Raw genomic sequence first — 24,462 nt, 5'->3', positions numbered from 1 at the left:
AAACTCCTCTGCTCTCCCTGCAAGGGCCCCTCCCCCCCTCCGCCCTGGGAAGGGGAAGGGGTCACCCTGAAGAGGGCAGCTAAGCGTGAACCGGCGGGGTGCAATGAGGGTGGGGAAAGGCCAGCACTCTGCCCTTCGCATCCCCACTACGTCAGCCCTGATAACGGTCTCGCAGGCGTCCTCCAGCGTCGCTCTAGATGTCTCTTCTGGCGCTTCATCTCCTGGAGCCCCTCGGCCAACCAGGGGGCTCTCCTGGATCCACCGCCACAGAGAGGTCGCAAAGGGGGCGCAATCCGGTGGCCCCCCATGTCGCCCTATTGCAGGCTGCCACTAGGGACTCAGCAGCTGGATTGTGGACGAGGGAGTCCAGTATTTCACCCAAGTGCCCTCTGGAATCACCCTCTGGGAGCAATCGGCCTCTGGGGCAGAACCACTTAATCAGCTCCGCCCCCACCCCACCCCCCTGCGGTGGACGAGTGGTGCCTTAAAGTCCAGCCTCAGCAGGAGACGATCTGGCCATGTCCAGGGGGGAGCCCCTGTACCCCTTAAGTGCCCAAGAAGTGTGAAGGTTGTTGAATGGTTGTTGTATTGGGGGGTTTTAACTGCTTTATATTGCAATTGTTTTATTATGATGAGTCGGACCCTGAGCTACTTGGGTCAGCTCCATGGTTGTCATGAACTCCCGAGTCGCATCCAAGGATTTGCCAAGAGGTGGCAAGTGGACGCACCCTCCGCCTGGGGGACTCTCCCGCCAATCCGGCCACTGCCTCTAGCCGGACAGGCAGGGCCCCTGTAACGCAGCTGGAGGCAGGTACGTCAGCCACAAGCCCAACGGAGCCCCTGAGCCCAGGAGGGGAGACCCACGCCCAACGATCTCCGGGGCAGGGATCCTGCAAGGGAAGTAGCCTCCTGCGGGCAGCGGTCGCCTCTCCCCCACCACTTCCCTGCAGTACACGAACCACGGCCGGGCACATCTCTGAGAAGGGGGCCACCCCCCTCCTGGCCCAGCCCGGTCTCGGTGATACACGCCAGGTCAGCTCCCTCCTCCAAGACTGAGTCTCAGATGAGGCGGTTGTGGTTGTTGTTCTTGTTCTTGTTATGCTAAATATACAACTGTCTCAGAGACATTTGCAGCACTGCTGTCCCAGCTCCCACCCAGGAGGGACAAAATCGTGAAGAATTTCCTCCTGCGAGGGTTTCACTTCCTCCCCTGAGTGGCAGCTCTCGGCCGTGTCCGATTGGCCTCCTTCCCTGGGTCGCAAAGCTGCCTGGTAGGGCAGCTGGACAAAGGCTGGGGTCACGTGGCACCCACCCAAAGCCGTCCGCCCACCGGAGAGCAGAAGGCAGCCTGGCTTTGCTGGGGGGGGGGTGACCTCCCTTAGTAGGCCCAGCGGTTCGGCCCGTGACCTGCTCCAGGGCCCCAGCCAGGCTGCTCCGTGGGGAGGGGGTGCAGAGGAGACGGGGCGCTTGGAGTTGGCCTCTCTCCGAAGCCTCTTCCCCGCTCGGCCTCCTCCGAGTGCCCCCTCCTGCCCACGGGGGTCCCCACAGCCCAGCGGGAAGCAGTGCCGGAGACGAAGAAGCACGGGAGACCCCCACGAACCAGGCAGACTAGGGGCTCCGGATCAGAAGGGGCCGGGCAGGGAGGGAGCCCCCTGTGCTCAGTGCCTCCCCAATGGGCCACCGCCACGTTCTGCCTGCCCCTCAAAAGTGGCCAGCAGGAGGGGAGGGGGCGGCGTCTGGAGTAAAGGCGGCAGGGGGCTCCCACTTGGCAACGGGGGGAAGGGGGGCCTGACCCTGCCCCACTGCGTGGAGGGCGATGGTGGTGACCACACTGCAGTGAAGTCCCTGCTCCATTGCTGTCTCTCTGCTTTGTCCACCCCAGTGAGCTGGAGGAGACCCCCTGCCTCGACCCCTGGGTCCCAGCTCCCCCCCAACCTCCCTGTCTCAAAAGCCGTCCCACCTGGGCAGCGTCTGATCACTGACCCGACCCACCACAGGACCTGGGAGAGCCCGCAAGGAGCCCCCCCCCCCCCGTCAAGCCCCTCTGGTGGGAGCCTGTGAGAGCAGCAGCCTCCAGAGTGCCAGGCGGGGAGGAGGGGCCCCCACATCCCCTGACAGGGGCGCTTCTGGAGAGTGGGGGGTGCTTCCCTTTGGCCTCCGAGCGGCTGCCTCCCCCCCTGGCCGGAGAGAGACCCTGAGGGTCCAGCACTCACCCACCACAGAGGTCGGGGGAGAATTCCCGCCCCATCGTCAAAGTCTCCTCACTGGCCAATGGAGCCCCCACCCCCCAGAAACCCTGGCAGAACGGGGGGGAGGTGGAGATTGAGCCATGACAGACAAAGGGAAAAGGTTCCCCAACACACACACACACACAAGCAGCTTTGACCAGCCTCCACCCAGAGCCCTTGGGGGAACCTCAGCTGTCCCCTGTCAAAGCCCTGGGTGGGAGGGGGCGCTGTGAGAGGCTGAGGTCCTTTGCTCCTTCCTGGGCAAAAGCCCCGGGTCCTTTGCTCCTTCCTGGGCAAAAGCCCCGGAGGACCCTCCCCCCCAAGACTCTCCCCCCCTCAGTCTGCAGGCTGGCACCAGGGGAAACACAGTGGCCCACAAAGCCCCCCCCCCGCCCCCGTCTGACTGAGCCTTGCATGGGACGTCCCGGGTGGAGCAGCCGTAGCGGAAGGGGGTCTTCCCCAGAGAAGCTTCTGTTGTGTCGCTAAGGGCCCCCGGAGGAATTCCCCCTCCACCAGGGAGCCGGGCTGGGGTGCCCTGGGGGCCCGGAGGTGGGGAGGAGACTCTCCGGAGGAGGCTGCAGTGTGCTTGGGGCTGGGAGGACCCCCCCCACTCCCCACGACCCTCACTGACCTGCTACTCAGCTGTTGCTACCCAAAGAAGGATCTGCTCTCTCTCTCTCTGCGGGGGGTGGGGGGCATTTTTGGGGAGCTGGACTCCATGAGGCCCAGGGGGAGGGGGAGGGGTGAAGAGAGTCCCCCAACTCTTCCTGGTGTGTCCAATCCCACGTGCCAAGTGGAGGACAGAGGTCCCCGTCTTCCCTCTCCTCTTTTTCTCGGTTTCGCTGGCTCCGTCCCGACACTCGCACCTGGCACCTGGCAGCAGCCTCTGGAGCCCCCCAGGCCTGGCACCGCCTTCACCACCACTCAGGAAGGAGGGGGGGATGGGGGGGCTTCCCCCTCAGCTTCCTCAAAAGGCGGGTGGGGAGGGGCTGGTGGGGGGGGAGAGGAGGACGGTTCCACAGTCTTTGTTGCCATGTTTATTGTTTTAATGGCTTTTGTTTTCGCAGGAGGTTTGTTGAGCACCACGTGGTCCCTTGATTGGGGGCTTGGGGGTTGGGTATAAAATGGACAAAGGAGGAAGAGGTTTGTGATCCAGCCCACCATGCCAAGCCCTCCATCCAGGCCTCCCCCACCTGGTCTCTGACCATGTCAGGGGTGGGGGCCAGGAGCTCCCCAGACACGGCTCAGAGAATCCTTTGGGGGAGAGACCACCCGCCTTCCCTGCTCTTGAAGCCGACGGGGGGGGGGGGAGGCAGGGAGGCATGGCCAGGCAGGATGGGGGGGGGGCTGAGGGGAACAGGCAGGGAGAGGACTGAGTGGCAAGGCTGTTTTCTGGGAGGGGGGGAGGCTGCCCAGCGGGGTGGGGGGAGTGAGGTGCGCTGGACACGGTGTGGAGTGAAACGGCCTCCTCCCCCGGCGGGTCACAGAGGGCGACATCCCGCAATGGTGGGACTCAACTGGTTCCCCCCCATCCTCTACCGCCCCCCCCCCAGCAGATCCGGGACTCCGAGCGGGAGGACCGATCGCGCCTCCCTCGGGGCGACTCTTCCACGGAGCCGCTGACGCAGGCCGAGCCCTACCTGCTGGGCGGGGGGCGGCAGCGGTAACAAGGTGAAGGAGGCGAGGCGCTCCTTGGCGGGCGGTGGCGGGGAGGGTCGCGGCTCGGCCGGCAAAGGGCAGCGCGCAAGGAGCGCGCTTGCCGCGGCAGGAGCATCCCGGAGCCCTGCGCCTTTCGGCCCGCTTGCGACCCCCGGGACGGAGGGCGGCGGCTTCTCTCCCGCGCTCCCCGTTCGCCGCGGCCCCCGCGTTCTCTCCCCGCCGCTCCGCTAAGTCCGGCCGTCCGATGCGCTGGGCGAGGGGAGGGAGGGGAGCGGGGAGCCGCCCGGGCGCCCAGCAGTGCTGCGGCCGCCGCAGTTCCCGGCCTGGAGGGTCTCGGGCACCGTTCCATCCCCCCCCGGTGGCAGCAGAGCTTCTGCGGTACCTCGGGGGTCCCGGGGCGAAGGCTCGCTGCACCGCAGCCCCCTCCCCCGCCGCACCTTCCCGGGTCTTACCTGGCGCGGCGGGGGGGGGGGGGCTCAGCCTTCCCTGGAAGCGCAGAGTCGACCGGGACGCCAAGCAGCCATGCGGGGAGCGCGTTCGGGGCGGGCGCGGGAGGAGGGTCGCGGCGGCGGTTGTTGCTGCGGCGGTGGCGATGACAGAGATGCTGCCGCTGCTGCTGCGTCGGGCGGGGGGGGAGCGGAGGGGCGCGCGTCACGTGTGAACGTGGCTGAGCTACGGCAGAGCGGGGAGGCGCTTGCTGGCGTGGCCGCGGCTTCTGCAGCGCTCCCTCGGCCAGCCAGTCCGCCGCGGTCCCGCCGCCCCCGCGCCCGGCAGAGCCCTTCCCCGCCCGCTTTTGCCCGCTCCACGAGGAGGCGGCGGCGGCGGCGGCGCGCTTGGGAGCGAGGCTCGGGCGAGAGCCGGAGCAACGGCGGTTGAGCGGACGAGCGCCTCCCGCCTGCCTCGCCCAAAGCCCCGCCGGGCCCGGCCAAGAGCGGCCGGAGCAGAATTGGCTGGAAGCGCCGTCGGGATCGCCTGAGCCCGGTCCGAGTGGGGGCCCCGCTGGGCCCTCGAGCAACGCAGCGCCCCCCTGTGGCCGTGTTCCGCCCAGCGCTGCCTCGCAGAACCCGCAGACTTTGGGCCGACGGCGCCCTGGATGCCCGCAGAGAGCAGAAGGGGGGGGGGGAGCAAGGTCTCCCCGCCGAGGCTATGGCCGCCTTTTTCGCCGGACTCCCGGCAAAGACTCCCGCTGGCAAGCCCCGCCTTTGTGGCCCACGGCCGCCTGGGGTCCCACTGCTGGCGGAACTGAACGACCTTTGAAATCTGGGGGTGCCAGACCCCCACGTCTGGTTCTGGGCACAACGGGACGGGTGTGGGGTTGGAAAATAAAGTGTGTGGGGGGGGGGGTCCAGGCACGCATGCGACCCCTTATTGATAAAAGTAAGGCTCTGAGTGAACTCCCCTGCTTCCCCCCAAAATAACACACACACACACACACACACACACGCACGATAATTAGCCCACAGGCCGAGTTCTCACTTCAGGGTTTAAAAAAAAAACATAAGAGAATCTTATTTTCAGGGAAACAGCAGCAACAAATGTAAAAAAAATATGTTTCAATGTGTAAAAACAAGGAAAAGGTCAAGGAATAATGGTCCTCGAATGGAAGAAGGGGCGTCCATAAGTGCCCTGTGGGCCTTCCGTCCCCTGTCCAGTGGTCTCTCCTTTCTCTCACTTATATATATTTTCTTTCATGTATCCTCTAAGTCCACTTTACCCTTATATATTTTACTACATGTCTGTTTTTTCTTCCTATGTATTTGTGTATTGGACAAATGGATAAATAAATAAAAGATGGCAAGGGAGAAACCAGAGGTGCCTAAATCATTATTTGCATCTGTCTTCGTGCAAAGGGGGGGGCATTTGGGGTTTGTTCATTTATTTATTTATTATTAATAGGATTTCTATGCCGCCCCTCCCCCAAGACTCACGGCAGCTTACAACATATAAAAAAAACAGCAAGTTGCAATGAAAATCAATCCAATTACATTAAAAATTGCATAACTATTTTAAAACTCCCAGCTCTATTAAAATCAATCGCACCCATTTATACAACAGCCATACAAGCCTCCGTTGGCCAAGATCTAACGGCCCCAAGCCTGGCAACACAAGTGAGTCCTGAGACTCTTGCGGAAGGCCAGGAGGGCGGGGACCGTAAGAATCTCCGGGGGGGGGGGGAGCTGCTTCCAAATGGCCGGCCCCCCCACAGAGAAGGCTCTTCCCCTAGCCCCCCCCCCCCCAGCAACATCGTCTAGTTGACGGGACCTGGAGAAGGCCGGCTCTTTGGGACCTGGCCGGACGCTGGGACTCGTGCGGCAGGAGGCGGTCTCGGAGGCAATCTGGCCCGATGCCACGTGGGGCTTTGCAGGTCATCACAGACCACGGAGGGTTGGAGAGACCCGTGGGCCTGCCTGGGCAACATCACCCCCCCCAGGTGGGTTTGTGGCTGGCCGGCCGACCTTATCCAGCCAGTAATCCACCCCCAGGGCCCTTGAGGGGAATTGAAGCTGGCAAGAAGAGCGAGCCCCCCCAGAAGCCTCTGCCCAAGGTCCAGAAGGGCCTCGACAGCCCTGGCCTCTGGTTCATGAACTGAGAGGCCATAGCAAGAAAAGGTCTGGGGCACGTGGGCTTTAAGAAAGGCCAAGCACAGAGGCCTGGGGTGCACCAGGGGGGCCTTGGCTCCACCCCGCAGCCCCACTGCGCAACCCCTGAGCCGCATCCATGGCGGAATGGAACCAGGGTCCCCGTGTGGCCTCCCCTCTTCTTCTGGGACAGGCAACCCGAGAGACGGGACCCCCACCCCCCAACCCATTGAGCCAAGAGACCCACTTCCTTCGCTGGGTGGTCTCGGACCTTCTCTCTCTCGAGCTTCCTTCTTGCCTCCTCCCTGCCCCCCCTCTCCTCAATTGATGGCCAGAGCGCCCCCCCCCCCCCCGGCCTCACTCGGAGGGCTTCACTCTGCTGCTGCCCACCTCCCAACCCACCTGTCTGCAGCTCCACCCGTGGATGAAATTCACAGCCTGGTGCCTGCGGGGGGAGGGGCTGGAGCAGAAGCTGAAAGGATTTGGGGCTCGGGGGCAGAGGGGCAAGGCAGGGAGGGACTCGGATCGGGTCAGCCCAGCGAAGGCACAACGGGAACCTCTGCGAGGGAACTCCGCCAGTGCCTCCCCCCCCCTTGGGGCCAAGGAAAAGTCAGCCAGGGCCCCCTCTGCAAGTGCCCCCCCTCTCAGCTTGGGTGAGGCTCCGGGTGGCATTTTGCCCACCGGAAAAGAGGGCACCGGCTGCCCCCAGGCGCTTCGCTTGCCCCCACAGACAGAGTCACAAGAGGGGCAATAAAGGAGGTTTATTCTTCCAGCCTGCAGAGACCGGACAGGTCAGCACAACGGAGGAGATTAACTTTGCCAGTGTAACAAAACCACCCAACCAGAGGGGGGGATCCGATCCCACAGCAGGAATGCAATAAATAATGCGCACACACACACACACAAGCACACAACTGGCAGCCAGGCAGAGGCCACAGTGGGGCAGGAAGGGGCCCCCTTGTACACGCCCCCCCCCCGGGCCTGCTGCCATTCGGGGTCCCAGCTGCAGCCAAGTGGGAGGGAAGGAAGGGGCGGCTCTCCCCTCCCCCCGTATAGGAACAGCAGGAGTGTGTGGGGGGCTCCTCCACCGCTACCCCCACCCCCACCCCCATAGGTGCAGCTTCCTGGTCCCCATAGCCTCTTGCCTGGTGGGCCAGAAAGTCCAGCTCTGCATGGCCAGGGGCTCGGGGGAGGGGCCCAAGGGGAGGGCTGGGGATGCAGGAGGGAGGGGAGGGGGTGTCCCTGAGCGAGAGCCCCGGCTGGCGGTCTCTTCTTGGCTGCAGAACCAGGCTCCAGGATGGGCCTGGCAGTGGTCGAGGGGCGGGGCTGGGCTCACCGCTTGGCAAAGAAGCCGGCAACAGGGCTACAACACACACACGCACACACGCACGCACACGAGGTGGCCTGGGGACCCCCAAAGCGTCCTTGTTCCCAGTCTCACGGCCGGAATCAAGCCGGGAGCTTCAAGTTGCCTAAAAGTATATCCTGAAGCAGAGACCCCCGGCCCCCCAGGAGCCAGCCCCGCCCCCTCGGCTTGGAGGGCAGGAGGGACTGAGCAAGCCGGCCGGCCGGGAATGGGGCCTCGTGGGCAGCCAGGCGCTCAGCCCCTTTCCCAGGTCCAAACCCCCAACGCAGGAAGGTCCCCAGCAGGGAGAAGGGGGGGGGCGGGAGTCCTGTCCCGCCCTCCGGCCAGAGCCTCCCCCCAATTCACCACCTGCGACTGTTTGAGGGCAAAGTGAGCCCCCCCAGGGCCACGGTGCCCGGTCACCTGCAACGTCTTCGACAAAAGAACTCGGCTGAAAAGGTCACTGTGGCCCCAGCTCTTCTCCCCCCCCGAACCCACCCCCCCAATGAATGTGAGGGGAAGAGCCCACCCTCTCGGTGAGCCCCCCATCCGCCTCCCCTGGCCAATCACAGGAGGGTCCCGGCCCACCCCTGGGGGCCACGCACAGGAGGCCCTTCACCACTTGAAGAAGACCAGCCCGGCCAGGGCCGCGTAGCCCAGGACCAGGAAGAGGACCTTGAGCAGGCGGTCACCCTTCTCCTCCAGCTCCTTGGCCAGGATCTCCAGGAAAGTGACGAAGAGGAAGGTGCCCCCCGCGATGCCCTGCAGGACGGCCGAGGCCACCTCGCTGGCCAGGCCCTGGGCGCTCTCTCGATCCCCATGCCGATGCCGATGCCCCAGCGGGATCATCAGGCCGACAGCTGCGGCCAGCTTGGACGCCTCCTTGACCTTCAGCCCAGCCTTGGCCATGTTGATCCCCAGGGCCACGGCCACGAGAGTCTCATGGATGGCCACGCCCAGGAAGAGGCTCAGGACCCGGCGGCCCTCCTCCTGCAGGCCCAGGGCCAGGCCTTCGAAGACGGAGTGGGCGGACAGGGCGAAGACCAGGCTGAGGAGCCGCAGCGGGCTGGAGCGCGAGAGCTCGTGGACGGGCAGCCCGTGGCGGTGGCCGCCCCGTTCGGACCGGTGGCCGTGGCCCCAGGAGGGCTCGATGAAGGGCTCTCGTACTCGGAGTCGCTGCCCACGTCCGAGCCGGCGTTGAAGGTCTCCAGGTCGATGAAGGACGGCTTCTCCTTCCGGAAGGTCAGCACCAGCTGCTCCACAAACACCGTCAGGAAGAAGCCCAGCATGGTGAGGGTCTCAGCCAGCGGGTAGTCGGTGGTCACGTTCCCCCGCCTCAGAACCTCCTGGAGCTGCAAGGCAGACAAACCCACATCCTCCACCGCCCTCTTTAATTGCGGGGGGAGAGCTGCCCCCCTCCCTCTCCACATGTTGGGCTCTGCAGGAACCTTCAGGAAGAGGACGCCACAAGAAGGCCCTGCTGAGGGACCCGCTGAGCTCAAACCCAGAAAACCCAAAGGGGGGTGGGGTTGGGGGCACGGGAAGCAGGAGGGGCCGAGGAAGGGGCCCGTTTGGTCAAATGGGGGGGGGTCTCGCGAGGGGCCAACGGAGGGAAGCGGAGGACTCGGGGGGAGGGGATGGCCGGCCTCCGTGGGGCCCAGAAACCCCACAGGGGGGAGATTCCCAAGTGGACGCCGGGAAGCCTCGTTGGGGCAAGGCGGGAGGGGGGCGTGGACTGGACGACCCGGGACACCCCCCCCCCGAGACCCACCCACCCACCTTCTCGCGCACGGCCGGCAGCAGCGCGTTGAAGCCGGTGGCCAGGAAGACGCCGCCGCCCAGCGCGTTGCAGAGGCCGAGGGCCCGCCGGGAGCGCTGCGCCCGCTCGGGGTCCGCCTCCAGCAGCTTCACCGGCAGCAGGGCGCCCGCCAGCATCAGCGCCAGCGTCCCCGCCAGGCAGGCCACCTTCGCCGCCGCCGCCTCCATGGCCGCCCCGGGCGATGACGTCACCGCGACGCTCGCTGCTCGGCGCGCGCAGGAAAAGGCGTCCGGGCGGAACGCGGCTCCCGCCACGAAGGTTCCGCCAGGGGGCGCTCATCGCCCCCCCCAACACACACCAACCCCTTGCCGGGCCCAAAGCCCCCCTCCCACCCCCTTCCCCCCCCCCCCCCGCCCCCCGCAGCGAACGCTCCGCCAGGGTCGCCCAGCCCGAAGGTGCCCCCCCCCCCCAAACCTCCCCCCCGCCCCTCTTGCCTATGCCGGAAAACCTGCCACCCAGCGATCCTTTCCCACAAACCCCTTGGCGGCTCTCGAACCCTCCCACCCCACCCCAGGTGCCCACCAGGCTAGGAAAGCCCCGCCCCTTCCCCGTTTCCCTTCGCAGCCCCCCAGGCACCAGCAGACAATGTCCAAAGTAAGTTTTATTTCCTAGGTCAACGAAAAGCCATTGGTGGAGACAGACGCACCCTGGGGGCCCTCCTCCCTCCCAGCACCCACGGGGGGAGGGGCATGGAGAAGACCCCGCCCCCCCGTCGCATCCCCCCCAGTGCCCAGCCATCCCACAAGATGGTTTTTTGCAGCCCCCAGCAAGGGCCAGGCGAGAAATTGGAGGCACCCGTGACAAGGCTCTGCCCATGGCAGCCGGTGGAGCAGGCACACCTGGGCCGACCAGGAGGGCCCCCGGAGGCTGTTGGGCCCACCATCCTCCTCTCCGGAAGGCAGGCCAGCCTTGAGGGCTTCTGGCAGAGGGCCCTCTGGGGGGAATCTGGGGGTTCAAGAGGTTCAAACGAGGGCTCTGCTCTAGGCACCCAATGCTCTTCGGGCAGGAGCTGCTCGGCATGGCCCCCCAACCCTGCCCCGTGCTGGGCAGGAGATGCCACGTTAGCCAGCCCAGCCAGGCCCCAACCCAAAGAAGCAAATATTCAAAAGAAGCCCCCAACCGCCCACAGAAAAGTCAGACCAGACTCGGCACGATCCTTCTTAAAGACAAGCGTTGTCCTTCCCAGGCCCCTGGGCCGGACCCTCCAGCTCCCCTGCTAGCCAGTCAACTGGGCCTCTCCCCAAGACAGGCCGTCCAGCCTGGGGGTGCCAGGATCCAGCAAGGGGGAGGGGGAGGAGTGGTGGTGGTGGTCTTCTGAGCCACAGGTCTGGGGCAGGGGTGGGGGAGATGCTGGGTTGTGGTCAGTAATTCTCCCCTCCCCCTGGCAGAATCCGTGAGGAAGGACAGACAGACGGACGGCTGGGAGGAAGGAGGGAAGGGGGGCGAAGCAGAACAGTCTCTAACATGCAGGCTGGATCCGGCTTGGCTCCCCTTCCCACGGAGCAGCGGCTGGGCTGGTGGCGGCGGCGGCAGCATCTCGAAGGCTCTCCGGCTGGTCCTTCCCTTGTGGCCACAGGGGTCTTCCTGACCAGGAGCAGAGTCGCCCTGAAAGATGGAGAGGGGCCTGAGCAGAGGATAAGGGCCGGCGGGCAGGCTTCGGTTCACCAAGGGGGCTTCTTGCCCTCAGTGGGGGAAACCCCCTCCGCCTGGCATCCGTTCACTGGGCAGCAAGCTGTGCCAAGGGGCCCGGGAAGCCTCCTGCCCACAGCAGCTGTGGGGTGGCTCAGGCCTCTCCCCTCCGGAGGGAGAGCCTGCAACCTCATGCGGCAGACGGGGGTCCTTCCATGGCCTTCCTTTCAAGGGGCTCCCCCCCCCCCCCACCATGAGGGCCCCATTCCAGTCCCCTGCTCCTCCCTCCTCCCTGCCCTTTGGACCTGCTGAAAAGGGGCCGGGGAGAAAGTGTCGTTTGTGGACGGCCTTCGAGAGAGAGGGGAAGACGACAAAAGAAGCCGGAACTTGCCAGAATCATGCAGCGGTCAGAAGAAATGCGGCCTTAATGGGCCAAGCAGTCAAAAGCAGCAGGGGGAAATTTGTGCCTTCAGACATGGAAGGTTTTGTTCATGCAACCCGTCTGGTTGCGGTCAAGGCCACGGGAGCTGTGAGTTCCGCCACCTGTTTGCTGGACCCGTGTCCTTCCTGGCTGGTCTCGACTAGCAGAGAGGTAACATGGAGCTGGGTCCAGATTACCAACGCTTCATGGGGGGGGGTCCTTTTCAGCTCAGTACAAGGAGGCACTCGTGCGCCCCCTCCTCAAGAAGCCTTCCCTCGACCCGGCCGTATTCAACAACTGTCGTCCTGTCTCCAACCTTCCCTGTATAGGTGGTGTCGCTCCAGCTCCTGCGGTCCTTGGATGGAGCCGATTATCTAGGCCCTCAGCAGTCAGGATTCTGACACGGCTACAGCACAGAAACTGCTTTGGATGGTCTCTGGCCGGCCAGGGATAGGGGTTTATCCTCTGTCCTGGTGCTCCTTGACCTCTCAGCGGCTTTCGATACCATTGACCACGGTATCCTTCTGCACCGACTGGAGGGATTGGGAGTGGGAGGCACCGTTTTATGGTGGTTCTCCTACTACCTCTCCGGCCAGTTGCAGTCGCTGTTAGGGGTGGGTGGGTCAGAGGTTGACCTCTAGGTCTCTCCCTTGTGGGGTTCCTCAGGGGTTGGTCCTCTCCCCCCCTGCTGTTTAGTATCTACATGAAACCACTGGGCGAGATCATCAAAAGGGCACGGGGTGAGTTACCATCCATGTGCTGGTGACAGGCTGCTACTCTCAGTGAGGCAGTGGAAGCGATGTGCCGGTGCCTGGAGGCTGTCGGGGCCTGGATGGGGGCCAATAGGCTCAAGCTCAACCAGGACAAGATGGTGTAGCTGTGGGTTCTGCCTCCCAGGGACACGTCCATCTGTCCGTCCATCACCCAGAGGGGGAGTTTCTGACCCCCTCAGAGAGTCCCCAACTTGGGCGTCCACAGAGAGGGGGGTGTTTGCCCAGGTCCCCCTGGTGTACCAGTTGCGGCCCTATCTGGACAGGAAGTCTTTGCTCACGGTCACTCATGCCCTCACCGCCTCGAGGGTCAATGCTCTCTATGTGGGGCGACCTCAGATGAGCGTTTGGAAAGTACAACCACACGAGCAGTCATGGGCCCCCTAGGCCCGGCCGTGGGTCTCCAGCGCTCCATGGACTGCATGGGCTGACAATTGGTTTCCAGACTCAACTCAAAGTGTGGGTGATGACCTATAAAGCCCCACATGGCATGGGACCAGATTACTTATGGGACCGCCTTCTGCCGCGTGAATCGGCCTTCTCCAGATCCCATCAACTAGACAATGTCGCTTGGCAGGGCCTAGAGGAACAGCCTTCTCGGTGGGGGCCCCGGCCCTCTGGAATCCGCTCCCCCTGGAGATTCGTACCACCCCCACCCTCTTCGCCTTCTGCAAGACCCTGCTTATGCCGCCAGCCTTGGGGTCACTAGAGCCCAGCGTCTGGCCCATGAACGGGTGGTGTATGTCCAGGGTTTGAATCTGGCAGAATGGCTCTTAATGCTTCAGCCTTTCCAGATGGTTTATATCAGCTGGACCAGATGTGTCGTCCTACACTGTTTTTCATCGATGTGCTGTGAGCCGCCGCGAGTCCACGGGGAGGGGGGGCAGCCCACAAGTCCAATTAATTAATAAATAAGGTGAATTTGCCCACCTGGGTTCCTGGGGAGAGCAGACCTGACTCCGCCAGGCCAAAGGGCCTTGTAACCGCCCGCGTCCTTCCCAGGCTTCCCCCCCCGCTAAGCCCGCCTCCCCCGGGGCGGCCCCCCCTCACCGGCAGCTGCCTCATTCCTGCTGCTCTTCGTTGCTGGCGCTGGGGGTCCGGCTCCGGATCTGGCTTCGTAGCTGTTCTATGAGCTCCGGGTTTTGCTGCTGCATCTGCTGAGCAAACTGCTGACCTCTGGACACAGCATAGGGGGCAGGGGGGGGCAAGACAGCCGCGTCAGGCGGGGGTCCCCACTGGGCAACGGCACTCTCTAGCCGCTACCCTCGGAGGCCGTGGGGGGGGGCAGGAGGGGCCTCAAAGCCCTTCGCAGATCGGGCAGGCGTGGAGGGGGCGGCCCCCCCTGGCGGGCAGGGGAAGTGGGGGGGGCGGCCCAGGTCTCCACTTGGCAGGCAGATCGGCCAGAGGGGGTGGGGGGCGGGGGTCATTCTGGGGGAAAACAGGGCCAGGGCCACAGAGGAGGCACGCAGAGCATTGGGCTCCGGGGGGGGGGAGTGCCACACCCTCACTGGGGGCCGTCGGTCCTTCTTCAGACCCCCCCTCAGGAGTCTGGGCCACATTCGGGATCCAAAGAAACCGGGGGCAACTCAGCAAAGTGGACCCAAATTGGGGGAGGGGGTTTTCAGCCCCAAAAGCTGGATGTGACTGGGTGAGTCCGAGGGCCCCAGGGGAGCCCGGCTGGGGGCTGGGGGTTTTGACGGAGATTCCGGCTTCCCAGGCTGGAGGACTCGGAGGGACCCTCCCAAGTGGGCAGTCAGGGCCCTGCTGTGCCCCCCTTCCTTGAGGGGAGCAGCTGGGGGAGGAATGGGGCTGGGGGGCAAGAGGGGCAAGACGGGGAAGAGGGAGGGGGGAACAGGGGGTCGAGGGGGAGGAGGGGCCCGTCCGCTGCCCCCTTGGGAGACTCGCAGGGGGGGGGAAGGGGGTAGAGGATCACAAGCCCCATCATGGGCTGCGCTCTTTGCCAGCCCACCACTGCAGGAGGGGCTGGTGGGAAAGCCCCCCATGGGGCCAAGTGGGGAGGGGGTCCCAAGGGGAAGGGGGGGGCCAAGACCTCACGGGTGGGGGGCACTGCTACTCACGCTTGGATGAGACTGGCCAGGTCGTGGGGGGCAGGGCTGGCTCCGGGGGCGGCTGGGGGGCTCTGGCTGCTGGACACCATCCCAGACATGCTGCAAGAGGGAGGGGGCCGTCAGCCCCACGCATCCCCCCCCCCATGGCTCTGGAGGGGGTCCCCGAGGGCCACGCAATCCCACTGCGGGGCAGGAAATCACTGGGCACACAGGGCCTGTGGGGAGGCAGGGGATCCCCCCAACCCAATTTGGACTGCTCCACTCAAACCTCCCCCAGGAAAGTCACCTCCCGCCCCATGGAACAGCCCCTCCCTTCCCCCCCCTCCCCGGGCTGCAGTGGCTGGTTCCTGCCCCTCCCACTTTGGGGGACAGCGCCCCTCCTCCTTTAAGGGCCTCCCCAGAGTGGCCCCACCTGGAGCAGGATTCCTGGCTTCGAACGGCCATCCGAGCAACGTCCCCTTTGGAGAGAGCATCCAGTCCTGGGGGTTTTTAGCCGGGACCCCCCCTCCTCCCTTCCTCCCTCCCCCCCCCCCGGCCCAGAAAGCCCTGGGTCACTCACAGTTGCTGCACCTGCGGGTTGTTCATCAGGTTGGTGGCCTGCGGAGGGGGGGGGGAGGGAGGGGGGGGGCTGACTCAGCTCTGGCCGGTCAGAGAGCCTCCCCCCCCCGGACAGGGCCACGCTGCCCCCCACAAGCCCTGGCTAGGCCAAAACCCTCACGCTCCCCCCGGAGGAAGCGGCTCAGGGGCCAAAGGGCCAAGGAGAGACAGGTCAATGGACGCCCCCCCTGAGAACTGCCCCCCCCCTTTATTTTGGGGCATCCCCGGGCAGCTTCCCCGCCCCCCTCGGCTCCCCTGAGCCCTCCCTTTGGGGGGCCCCACTCACCATGCTCCTGAAGCCGGGGTTGTTGAGCAGCCCAGCCAGGTCAAACCCTCCAGCGCTGCCCGTCTGTGGGGGGAGAGCGGGGTGGGTCAGAGCAGCCCCCTGCCAGGCCTCTCCCGGCCCCACAGCCCCCCCCCCTCTTCCCCAGCCGCTCACCGGGCTGGGGACCTCCTTCATCTTCTGCTCAGTGACCTTCAGGTTGGACTTGTAGGTCTCGTTCTCTGGGTCCAGCTCCAGGGCCTTCTGGTAGTAGAAGACGGCCTCCGAGAGCTTGTTCAGGCTGGACAGGGCCAACCTGCCGGGGGGGGACCGGGGGGGGAGCAGAAGAGGAGGCCTCATTCTCCCCCCTCCCCCAACAGGCTCTCCCCCCACTGAGGCCACCTTTGCTGGGGGAGGGGGGCACTGCCCCCTTTGCACGGGGTTCAACTCCTGCCCCTCCCTCCCTGGAAGCCAGAGGGAAGCGCTGTGGGGGGAGGGGAGGAGGGAGGGGCCCTTCTTCCTCCTGCTCAGGGTCTTCCCCCCCCCCCCCCTGGTTGCCAGTCCCGAGGGCAGCGTGGGGCCACGTACCCCATCCTCCCGTAGGCTTTGCTGTACTTGGGGTCGATGCGGATGGCTCTCTCGCAGTCCCTGACGGCCCCCGCGTAGTTCCCCAGTTTGCTGTAAGCGGCAGCCCTGAAGGGGGAGGGGGAGCTCCTTAGGAGAGGCTGGACCCCAGGCAGCCCCCCCTCCCCCCCCGAGGCACCCCCCCCCCTCACCGGTTGCAGTAATAGACGGCGTTGGAGGGGTTGAGCTCGATGGCCCTTCCGTAGAAGGCGACGGCACTTTGGAAGTTCTCCTCTTTCATCCGCTCGTTTCCTAGAGAGGCCCAGGGAGGGAGGGGCTGCCTTACCTGGCCCCCCTGCTGCCCCCTCCCCCTCCAGCACTGCCTGGCAGCCGCTCTGGGGGCCCCTCGCCTGGGGGGCAAACCCGGCCTCCCCCCTCCCCCACCTTTCTTCCCCTTTCCCATCTGCAGCCTCTCTTCCCCCCCCCCAATCGCTGGCACGGCGGCTCCCCTTGCGCTGCAGTCCTCTGCGAGGCCCCCCGCCCCCCCAATGGACGGGGGCATGCCTGGGGAGGGGCAGGGAGGGAGGGAGCCAGGAAGCCCCCACCCCTCCACAGCCTCTGAGGATGAGTGCCCGTCTCTCTGGCCCTCCTGGTGCTGGGGGGGGGCTCAGACTCTGCTGGGGGCCCAGGACAAGCAGCGCCCCCTCCCCCAAGGGCTGACCTTCCGTTTTCAGCCTCTCTGCTTCGGCCACCTCTTCTTCGGAGGGAGGGGCAGGCTCAGCGAGGGGGCAGCTCTGCAAGGGCTCCTGTGGGGCAGAAGGCACCGGGGGTGGGTGCTCTGGCAAGGAGGGGGGGCTGCGGGGTCCAAGGGGGGGTGGACAGGGCCTGCGATGGATGGCAACGCTGGCCGGGAATTATGGGGACTGCTCCTACCGCTTCTGACCGGTCCCAAACTGGTGGTGATGATATGACCAGGAGCCGGTCCTGTTGGTGTTGGCCCCTGGGCACCGCCACCTTGTATTTGGCTTTTGTGCATGCGCAGAACGCATTTTCAGCAGGGTTTTTGGCCCTATGCATGTACGCACGCCAAGGACCACATGCGTCCAGCCATGCGGTGGGGAAGGGCGTGAGCGGACAGGAAGATCAGTTAGAAGCCACCAAGTGAGGAAAGGGTGGGGAGCTGATGGCCGCCATGCCCCCTTCTTGCCTGGGGGGCCAGGAGCAGAGACCCTCGACCAGGGCCCCTGTCTGGCTGCCCTTGTGGCCCTGGGAGGCCTTCCAGCAAGCAGCCTGCCAATCACTCCCTGTCAGAGAGGATCTCCGAGGGCTGATACAAGGCAGCTGCCTGCCCTGGTGACCGTCCAGAGCTCTGACCTCTCTCTCGCGCGCGCGGGCGGTCACTTTCCAGATCCCTCAGGGCTTGAAACCTGGCGGTCAGTGTAATTGCCACAGGGCTGCAGTGGGGGAGGGTGGGGGGGGTTGTCAGTTTTACCCAGGCCCCCAACACCCAAGAGAGGTGGGCTGCAGGCAGAAGGAAACGGGGAGAGGGGCCGGGGTGCCTGACTTGGGCCAATCAGCATCTCAGGAGTTTTAGGGGATCCCACTAAATGTGCCTCTTTCACCAGTGGGCTCCGTTCAGCCCCAGGCCCCTCGGACAGCAGTGGGTCCTGCAAGGGGGCGGGGCGTCAACTTCCACAGAATCATGGAGTTGGGTCACCGGGTCCAACTCCCCCCCCCCTGCTCACCCAGGCCGCCAGTCGGGTCAAAGGTCGGGTGCCAACACCCCAGGCTCCAGGCAAGGCAGGGGGGGACGCCCCCCATTTGGTTTCGCAGCACCAGAAGGCAAAACTACAACCCCCCCAAACTTCCTGCCCACCAACCTTCCAGACCCCCCCCCCCAAATTGGGCAACTGTGAGAATCCTCCAGCCGCCGATGCCCAGTTGGAAGGCCGCTGACCATTGGGCAGAGGCGGAGGGAGAGGCAGCTGCCTGCATGCCTTCAGCCCTGCCTGATGATGATGATGACCCCCCCCGGGAAGCCCCCCCCTCTGGCCTCCCACCGGCCCATCCTCACCTTGGCCGCAGCGGCTTCAAAGATCTCCGGGAGCTTCTGGGAGATGGCCAGGCCCTTGTCGTCCACGGACACCCCGAAGGCCGTCTCCAGGCACTGGATGGCCACTGCGGGGGCGGAGGGGGGAGAGACAGAGGGGAGGGGCGTCAGCTGCCCCCTCGGGAGACTCGGCCGGGGGGGGTCGAGGGGAAGGGGGGGAAGGGGGGGTCGTAGGGGGGGCCGCCTTCCCACCCACCTTCCAGGCTCTCCTGGGCGTCGGCGGAGAGCCCCCCGTGCTGCAGCTGCCCCTGCAGGAACTCGATGATGGCGAAGGCCAAGCGCTTCTGCTCCGCCATGCTGGGTCGCGAAGGGGGGGTCGCGGGGGGGTCGCTCCCTGGCGCCGGGGGTCCTTCCTGCGGGGGGGGGGGTTCCTGCGGACACCCGGAAGGGCCCGCCCCACACCGGCTCCTCCGCCTCCGCCTGGCGCCCCAACTCAGCAGCGGCGGCGGGCGTGCTCGGCCCCTTGTCCGCCCTCCGGCCGTCTGCGCAGGCGCGAGCGGGGCAGGCCGGTTCGGGACTCCGCGCCTGCGCGCCGGGAGGGATTCCGCCAGTGGCCGGCGCCCAGGTCGCCTAACTTCCCCCTTCGCCCTAGAGCTAGGAAATAGCAAAGGGGACGCCGCCGCCTGACGCAGCTCCCTTCCGAGTCCCGCGCGCAAGAGATGCGCTCCTCCCTCCCAGGTGGACGACACGCGGGACCCGCCCTCCGCACGCACGCACGCACGCACGCCCGAAGGGAGGAGCCTGGGCGCGCGGTGGGCGGGGCGGCTGCCTCTCCCCTCCGAGTGCCGGCCGGGCCCACGGAACCTCCCGACACTGGGAGCTTGGGGGGCGGGTCGGAGAAGAGGTCCGCCCTCCGGGGGGCGGTCCCGCTCTGTCCGGCTCCCCTCGACCGAGCGAGCGAGCGCGCACGCGGCATGGCTCCCCCGACTGGTAACTCCGGGCCCGGTCCGGGAGGGGGGGGGGCGGGCGGGGGGTCTCCTCCTGGGTGGCCCCGTCGAGGCTCTGACGGCGCCCGCCTCGTGCTGCCCCCTCTCCCCGCCCAGGAAGCGCCCCGTCCGGCCCTTCGCCCCGCGGCAGCCGCCTCCGCTGGGACCTGAGCGCCGAGCAGATCCGCAGCGCCGCCGCCCAGCTGGTCAGCCGCACGCGGCAGGTGTACGACGCGGTGGGCGCCCTCGAGCGCCGGGAGGTGTCCGAGCACAACACGCTGCGCGCCCTGGCCGCCGCCGAGCGGGACTACACAGGTGGGGGGGGGGAAGAGAGGGGGGGACACAGACCCTCGCGGGCCCCGACCCCCCCCCAGGCTGACCCCCCACGCCCCTCCCCCCTGCAGTGCAGCGGAACATGCTGGACTTCCCGCAACACGTCTCCCCCGACCGGGAGGTGCGCGCGGCCAGCACGGAGGCCGACAAGCAGCTCTCGGACTTCGATGTGGAGACCAGCATGCGGCAGGACGTCTACCGGCGCATCACCTGGCTGCAGGTGGGAGCCCCGCCCGCCCCCTCCCCCTCCCCCTCCCCCGGGCAGACTGGCCGGTCGGTGTCCGGGCGCCTCCCCAATTCCCTTGGCTGCTTCCTGCCCAGCGCATGCGCGGCCGTGGGGGGCAGAGGGGGGGGCTGCTCTGCCAGGGGCCCCTTTGCCCCCCCAGGAGGATCTGGACCGGGCGTCCCTGAAGCCGGAGGCCCAGCGCTACCTGGAGAGGCTGGTCAAGCTGGGCCAACGCAGTGGCCTCCACCTGGCCCAGGAGGTGCAGGAGGTGAGGAGGGGCCTGGCGGGGGGGGGGGGGGCTGCCCAGGAGGAAGGGGCTGGATGCTCACCGTGTGTGTGTGTGTGTGTGTGTGTGTGTGTGTGTGCGTGCGTGTCCCTGGCCCCCAGAGAGTCAAGGAGATCAAGAAGCAGCTGAGTCTCCTCTGCATCGACTTCAGCAAGAACCTCAATGAGGACGCCACCTTCCTGGCCTTCACGCGGGAGGAGCTGGGTGAGGGGCCTGGAGGGGCCCTGGAGGGGGGGGGGCTGGCCAGGGAGGGGGGTCAAGCCAACGGGCTCCCTTGAGCCTCTCATGATGTTGTGGTCCAGTGTACCCCCCCTCCAGGCTCAGAGGGCACGTGGGGGGGGCTTGAAAAGGAGCCTCCGTGGGGTTGGGGGGCTGCCCCCCGCCCCACCCCCCCACCTGGCAACAGCTCCTGTGGCCTTGGGAGCTGCGTGTGTGGCTGGGCTGCCCGGGGGGGGACACGGGGGCCATTCAGCGGGCACAGCGGAGGGGGGCAGGTTGTCATCCTTACCGCCAGCCACGCAGCCAGTGCAACGCCCATCTTGGGGTGGGGGTGGGGGGCTGCCCTGGGGGGGCTCTGGACTGACCGGCCCCTTCCCTCCAGGGGGGCTCCCGGAGGACTTCCTGGGCTCCCTGGAGAAGGCGGAGGAGGGGGGCAAGCTGAAGGTGACCCTCAAGTACCCCCACTACTTCCCCCTGATGAAGAAGTGCCACGTGCCCGAGACCCGGAGGCGGATGGAGGAGCGGTTCAACTCCCGCTGCAAAGAGGTGGGTGCGGGGGGTGGGGGGGCGACGGAGGGTCCGGGCAGAGGCTGAGCTTGCTCCCCCCGCCCCCCACAGGAGAACTGCCGGATCCTGCAGCAGCTGGTGGAGCTGAGGGCCCAGAAGTCGGCCCTCCTGGGGTTCGAGACCCACGCGGCCTTCGTGCTGGAGATGAACATGGCCAAGGACTGCCAGGCGGTGGCCTCCTTCCTGGGTGAGGTGGGGGGCTGGGGGGGTCTCGGGGCCCGACGCCTCCGTCCGTCCTCCAGGAGTGGGGGGGGAGGCTGTAGATGGGAGTCCGGGAGGGCCCCCCCCGCGTGTGTGCAGGCTCCCTCATGAAGCGTGGCAGGGGGAGGGTCCCCGTGGGCCTGTGCTGAGCCCCCCCATCCCTCCCTCCCCCCCCCCCGGCAGATGAGCTGGCGGCCAAGCTGCAGCCGCTGGGTGAGAAGGAGCGGGCAGTCATCCTGGGCCTGAAGCGGCGGGAGTGTGAGCAGCGGGCGCTGCCCTTCGACGGGCGCATCAACGCCTGGGACATGCGCTACTACATGAACCAGGTGGAGGAGACGCAGTACAGCGTGGACCAGAACCTTCTGAAGGAGTTCTTCCCCATGCGGGTGGTGACCGAGGGCCTGCTGGACATCTACCAGGAGCTGCTGGGCCTGGACTTCCGGCGGGAGGAGGAGGCCCACGCCTGGCACCCGGACGTCCAGCTCTACACCGTGCAGGACCGGGACTCCGGCCAGACCCTCGGACAGTTCTACCTGGACCTCTACCCGCGGTGAGCCTGGGGTGGGGGGCAGGACACAGGGGTGGGGGGGCGCCTTCTGCCCTCGGGCCTCCCACCTCCCAGCGCAGCCCCCTGGGCAGCTGTTCCCCACGGAGGCTGGGTAGATGCAGGGGGGGGCGCCTCATCCTCCGTGTTCTGCCCCTTCCCCCCCCCCCCCGAGGCTTCTGGGCTGCCCTCCTGGCATCTCCTCTTCCTTCAGTCCGGCCGGCCCTCCGCTTCATGTGTCCAGCAGGAAGCCCCTCTGCCCTCCGTGAAGCTGGCAGGGGTCTCCTGCTGGACATGCCCCCCCTGGCCTTTTCTTCGGCCGCCCAGCAAGCCCCTCCCCCCTCGGTGATCTGGGCTGCGTGGGGAGGTTGGGGCCGAGGGGGGGCTGAAATTGCGTATGTGCGTGTGTGTTTCGATTGACCCCTGTGCTGTTCCCCTCGAGGGGCTGCCCTGGAGGCCTGGCCAGGGGGGGGGGTGCTTCTCCTGCCTCTGGAGTCTCCATCGCTCCATCCGGTGGGGGGAGGGGCTCCGGTGGGGGGAGGGGCTCCGGTGGGGGGAGGGGCTCCGGTGGGGGGAGGGGCTCCGGTGGGCTTCCCAGCAGATGGGCAGGGGCCGCGCAGAGGGTCTGGCTCCTTCCAAAGGATCGGGCCCCCTCCTCTCACCTGTCCAGAAACAGGAGAGGGTGGGAGGGCAAAGGGGGCGGATCCCAGGTTCAGGGGCGGAGTTTTTAATAGCCCCTCCCCCCGTTGGTTCCAGGAGGTTTGTAAGAAAGCAAAGCGACATTCGTCATTCCAGGACTCTGTTTACGCTTCATCAAAGGGGGCAACCCATTTTTTGAAGGGGGGGGGGTCGGCATCCCATCCCAGTGTTTCCAAAAAGACAGGGCGACTAGCAGAGTGGTGGGGGGCCTTTCTGGGGTCTTATGGTCCAGCCCCAGGCAGGAGGCAAACGGCAGCCCAGTGGCTCCTCCAAGGGGGGGGGGTTCCTTCCCTTGAGCCCACCCATGGGGCCGCTTGTGGGGGTGGGGGGGCAAGACGGGCGCCTGTGAGTCTCTGGCTGCCCTGACCGGCTCTCCCGCCTGTGCAGGGAGGGCAAATACGGGCACGCGGCCTGCTTTGGCCTGCAGCCGGGCTGCCTGTTGCCGGACGGGAGCCGCCAGATGGCCGTGGCTGCCATGGTGGCCAACTTCACCAAGCCCACGCAGGAGACGCCTTCCCTGCTGCAGCACGACGAGGTGGAGACCTACTTCCACGAGTTCGGCCACGTCATGCACCAGCTGTGCTCCCAGGTGAGGAGGCCCCGAGGAAAGGGGGGGCCCCTCCCGAGCCCCTCGCGAGCGCCCTGACCCCCTCCACCCCCCTCCCCAGGCGGACTTCGCCATGTTCAGCGGGACCCACGTGGAGCGGGACTTCGTGGAGGCCCCCTCGCAGATGCTGGAGAACTGGGTGTGGGAGAAGGGGCCCCTGCAGCGCATGGCCAGGCACCACAAGACCGGCGAGCGCATCCCCTCCCAGCTGCTGGACGGGCTCATCCGCTCCCGCCAGGCCAACACCGGTGAGCGCGGGAGGGGGCCAGTTCCCGGGTGGGGGGCGCTGGATCTGTCCACACACACACACACACACACGCTCCCCTCTTGCCCAGTAGGGGGGTGGGAGACGGGAGAGGGGAGGGCCCCTGCGCCCCCCTCACACGCTCTGCCCCCCTTCCTTTGGCCCCCCAGGGCTCTTCAACCTGCGGCAGATCGTTCTGGCCAAGGTCGACCAGGCGCTTCACCGGCAGCCGAAAGCAGACCCCGCCCAGGAGTACGCCCGGCTCTGCCAAGAGATCCTGGGGGTCCCGGCCACCCCTGGTGAGAGGGAGGGAGCGCTTCCCCTCCTCCTCCTCCCCACCACCACCACCACTTGGGGAGGAGGAGACCCCCTGTCTCGGGGAGGGTTTGGCCTTGGCGCGTGAGCAGAGGGGCAGTTGGAGGCCCAGCCATGTTCGGAGGGGAAAGACGGGGGGCTCGGCCAGGCATCTCATGGGGGGGGGGATAGCCAGGCGGGGAGGGGTTGCACAGGAGCCTCCTAGCACACACAGTCCCTGGGGGGGGGTTTGCCTTCTGCCCTCTCCCCCCCCCCGGGCACAAGCCATAGCTGGGCCTGACCCCCTCCTCCCCCCCAGGGACCAACATGCCGGCCACCTTCGGGCACCTGGCGGGGGGCTACGATGCCCAGTACTACGGCTACCTGTGGAGCGAGGTCTACTCCATGGACATGTTCTACACCCGGTTCAAGCAGGAGGGGGTCATGAACTCCAAGGTACAGGAGCCCCCCCCACTTGGAGCTGGGGGAGGGAGGGAGGGCGCCCCCGCCCGGCCCCCAGTCAGACCCCCGTCTCTGCTCCCTGCAGGTGGGGCTGGACTACCGGCAGTGCATCCTTCGGCCGGGGGGCTCAGTGGACGCGGGGGAGATGCTGCTCCGGTTCCTGGGGAGGCCCCCCACCCAAGAGGCCTTTCTGGAAAGCAAGGGGCTGGCCGTGGGGCCCGGCCCCCCGCCCTCCGCCTGCTGAGTGCCCGCGTGGGAGAGTCGTGGACGGGGCCCTCCCCTGGGGCTGCCCCGGTAGATGTAGTGGTGTGCTTGGATTGAAGCTGCCCCCCCTCTTGTCACGGGGGGGGGGTCGGCATTATTAAACTGCTTTCTCACCCGCCTTCTGTGGAGGTGGTGCTGGGGGGGGCGCTGGGGGGAGGGAGCCCCACCTCAGACGGAGCGGGGGAAGGGCAGCCTCTGGGGGGCTCTGACCCAGGGGCCTCCCCCCTCCCCCACCCCAGGCAGACGTCACGTGGGGCCCCGAGGCTGGAGGCGGGCTCTCCTGAGGGGGGGCCGGGAGGGGCAGGGCCTGGGCGGAGGGGCCGGGGGGGCAGTGTCCAAGGGCTCCCAGCCTCCCGAGGGCCACAGGGCAGAGGCTGGCCGGGGCGCAGGCGTGAGGGGGGGGCTCTAAACTGACCCCACTGCCAGTTCGCTTCCTCCTCCCCCGCGGCCGCAAGGAAAACCAAGAAGGGGCCCAAAGCAGGAGGGCGACCGCACGCAGAGGGCCAGAAACATGGATTCTGTGCAGAAGAAACAAACC

General features: G+C 66.6%; 3 protein-coding genes across 3 annotated transcripts; 1 reads left to right on the top strand and 2 right to left on the bottom strand.

Moving 5' to 3' along the window:
- Positions 1–8,359: 8,359 nt before the first annotated feature.
- SLC39A3 (solute carrier family 39 member 3) lies at positions 8,360–9,826 on the bottom strand. The gene is given in 3 exon segments (XM_070731649.1): positions 8,360–8,971; positions 8,974–9,163; positions 9,591–9,826. Coding segments are annotated over 3 exon segments (942 nt in total). The 5' UTR covers positions 9,798–9,826; the 3' UTR covers positions 8,360–8,426.
- A 392-nt stretch (positions 9,827–10,218) lies between these two features.
- On the bottom strand, positions 10,219–18,674 carry SGTA (small glutamine rich tetratricopeptide repeat co-chaperone alpha). The gene is made up of 11 exons (XM_070743028.1): positions 18,249–18,674; positions 18,017–18,120; positions 16,664–16,748; positions 16,155–16,254; positions 15,967–16,071; positions 15,556–15,694; positions 15,403–15,465; positions 15,079–15,116; positions 14,529–14,618; positions 13,501–13,626; positions 10,219–11,235 (listed from the first exon to the last, which is right to left on the bottom strand). Exons 1-10 carry the CDS (start codon positions 18,346–18,348, stop codon positions 13,512–13,514), a joined length of 939 nt encoding a protein of 312 aa, XP_070599129.1. The 5' UTR covers positions 18,349–18,674; the 3' UTR covers positions 10,219–11,235; positions 13,501–13,511.
- Positions 18,675–18,790: 116 nt separating this feature from the next.
- On the top strand, positions 18,791–24,042 carry THOP1 (thimet oligopeptidase 1). The gene is made up of 13 exons (XM_070743013.1): positions 18,791–18,982; positions 19,096–19,293; positions 19,383–19,531; positions 19,698–19,805; positions 19,925–20,027; positions 20,425–20,588; positions 20,661–20,796; positions 20,994–21,360; positions 22,441–22,642; positions 22,722–22,908; positions 23,075–23,203; positions 23,518–23,654; positions 23,746–24,042. The coding sequence occupies exons 1-13, from the start codon at positions 18,967–18,969 to the stop codon at positions 23,902–23,904; spliced, it is 2,055 nt and encodes a 684-aa protein (XP_070599114.1). The 5' UTR covers positions 18,791–18,966; the 3' UTR covers positions 23,905–24,042.
- The last annotated feature ends 420 nt before the right edge of the window (positions 24,043–24,462 follow it).

This window comes from Erythrolamprus reginae, chromosome 1 (genome assembly GCF_031021105.1).
Source record: "Erythrolamprus reginae isolate rEryReg1 chromosome 1, rEryReg1.hap1, whole genome shotgun sequence".
Lineage (NCBI taxonomy): Eukaryota > Metazoa > Chordata > Lepidosauria > Squamata > Dipsadidae > Erythrolamprus > Erythrolamprus reginae.
Note: the sequence above shows the minus strand (reverse complement) of the source record. Positions and strands in the feature narration are given on the sequence as shown.

What these genes read in the sequence shown, in the direction of transcription:
- SGTA (XM_070743028.1), bottom strand. Translation starts at nt 18,348, where the DNA reads ATGGCGGAGCAGAAGCGCTTGGCCTTCGCCATCATCGAGTTCCTGCAG. An exon ending in GCCGTCTATTACTGCAACCG is followed by an intron (nt 16,072 to 16,154) that starts GTGAGGGGGGGG and finishes CTCCCCCTTCAG; the next exon opens with GGCTGCCGCTTACAGCAAAC. An exon ending in ACCCCGGCTTCAGGAGCATG is followed by an intron (nt 15,117 to 15,402) that starts GTGAGTGGGGCC and finishes CCCCCTCCGCAG; the next exon opens with GCCACCAACCTGATGAACAA.
- THOP1 (XM_070743013.1), top strand. An exon ending in TGGCCCAGGAGGTGCAGGAG is followed by an intron (nt 19,806 to 19,924) that starts GTGAGGAGGGGC and finishes CCTGGCCCCCAG; the next exon opens with AGAGTCAAGGAGATCAAGAA. An exon ending in TGCACCAGCTGTGCTCCCAG is followed by an intron (nt 22,643 to 22,721) that starts GTGAGGAGGCCC and finishes CCCCCTCCCCAG; the next exon opens with GCGGACTTCGCCATGTTCAG.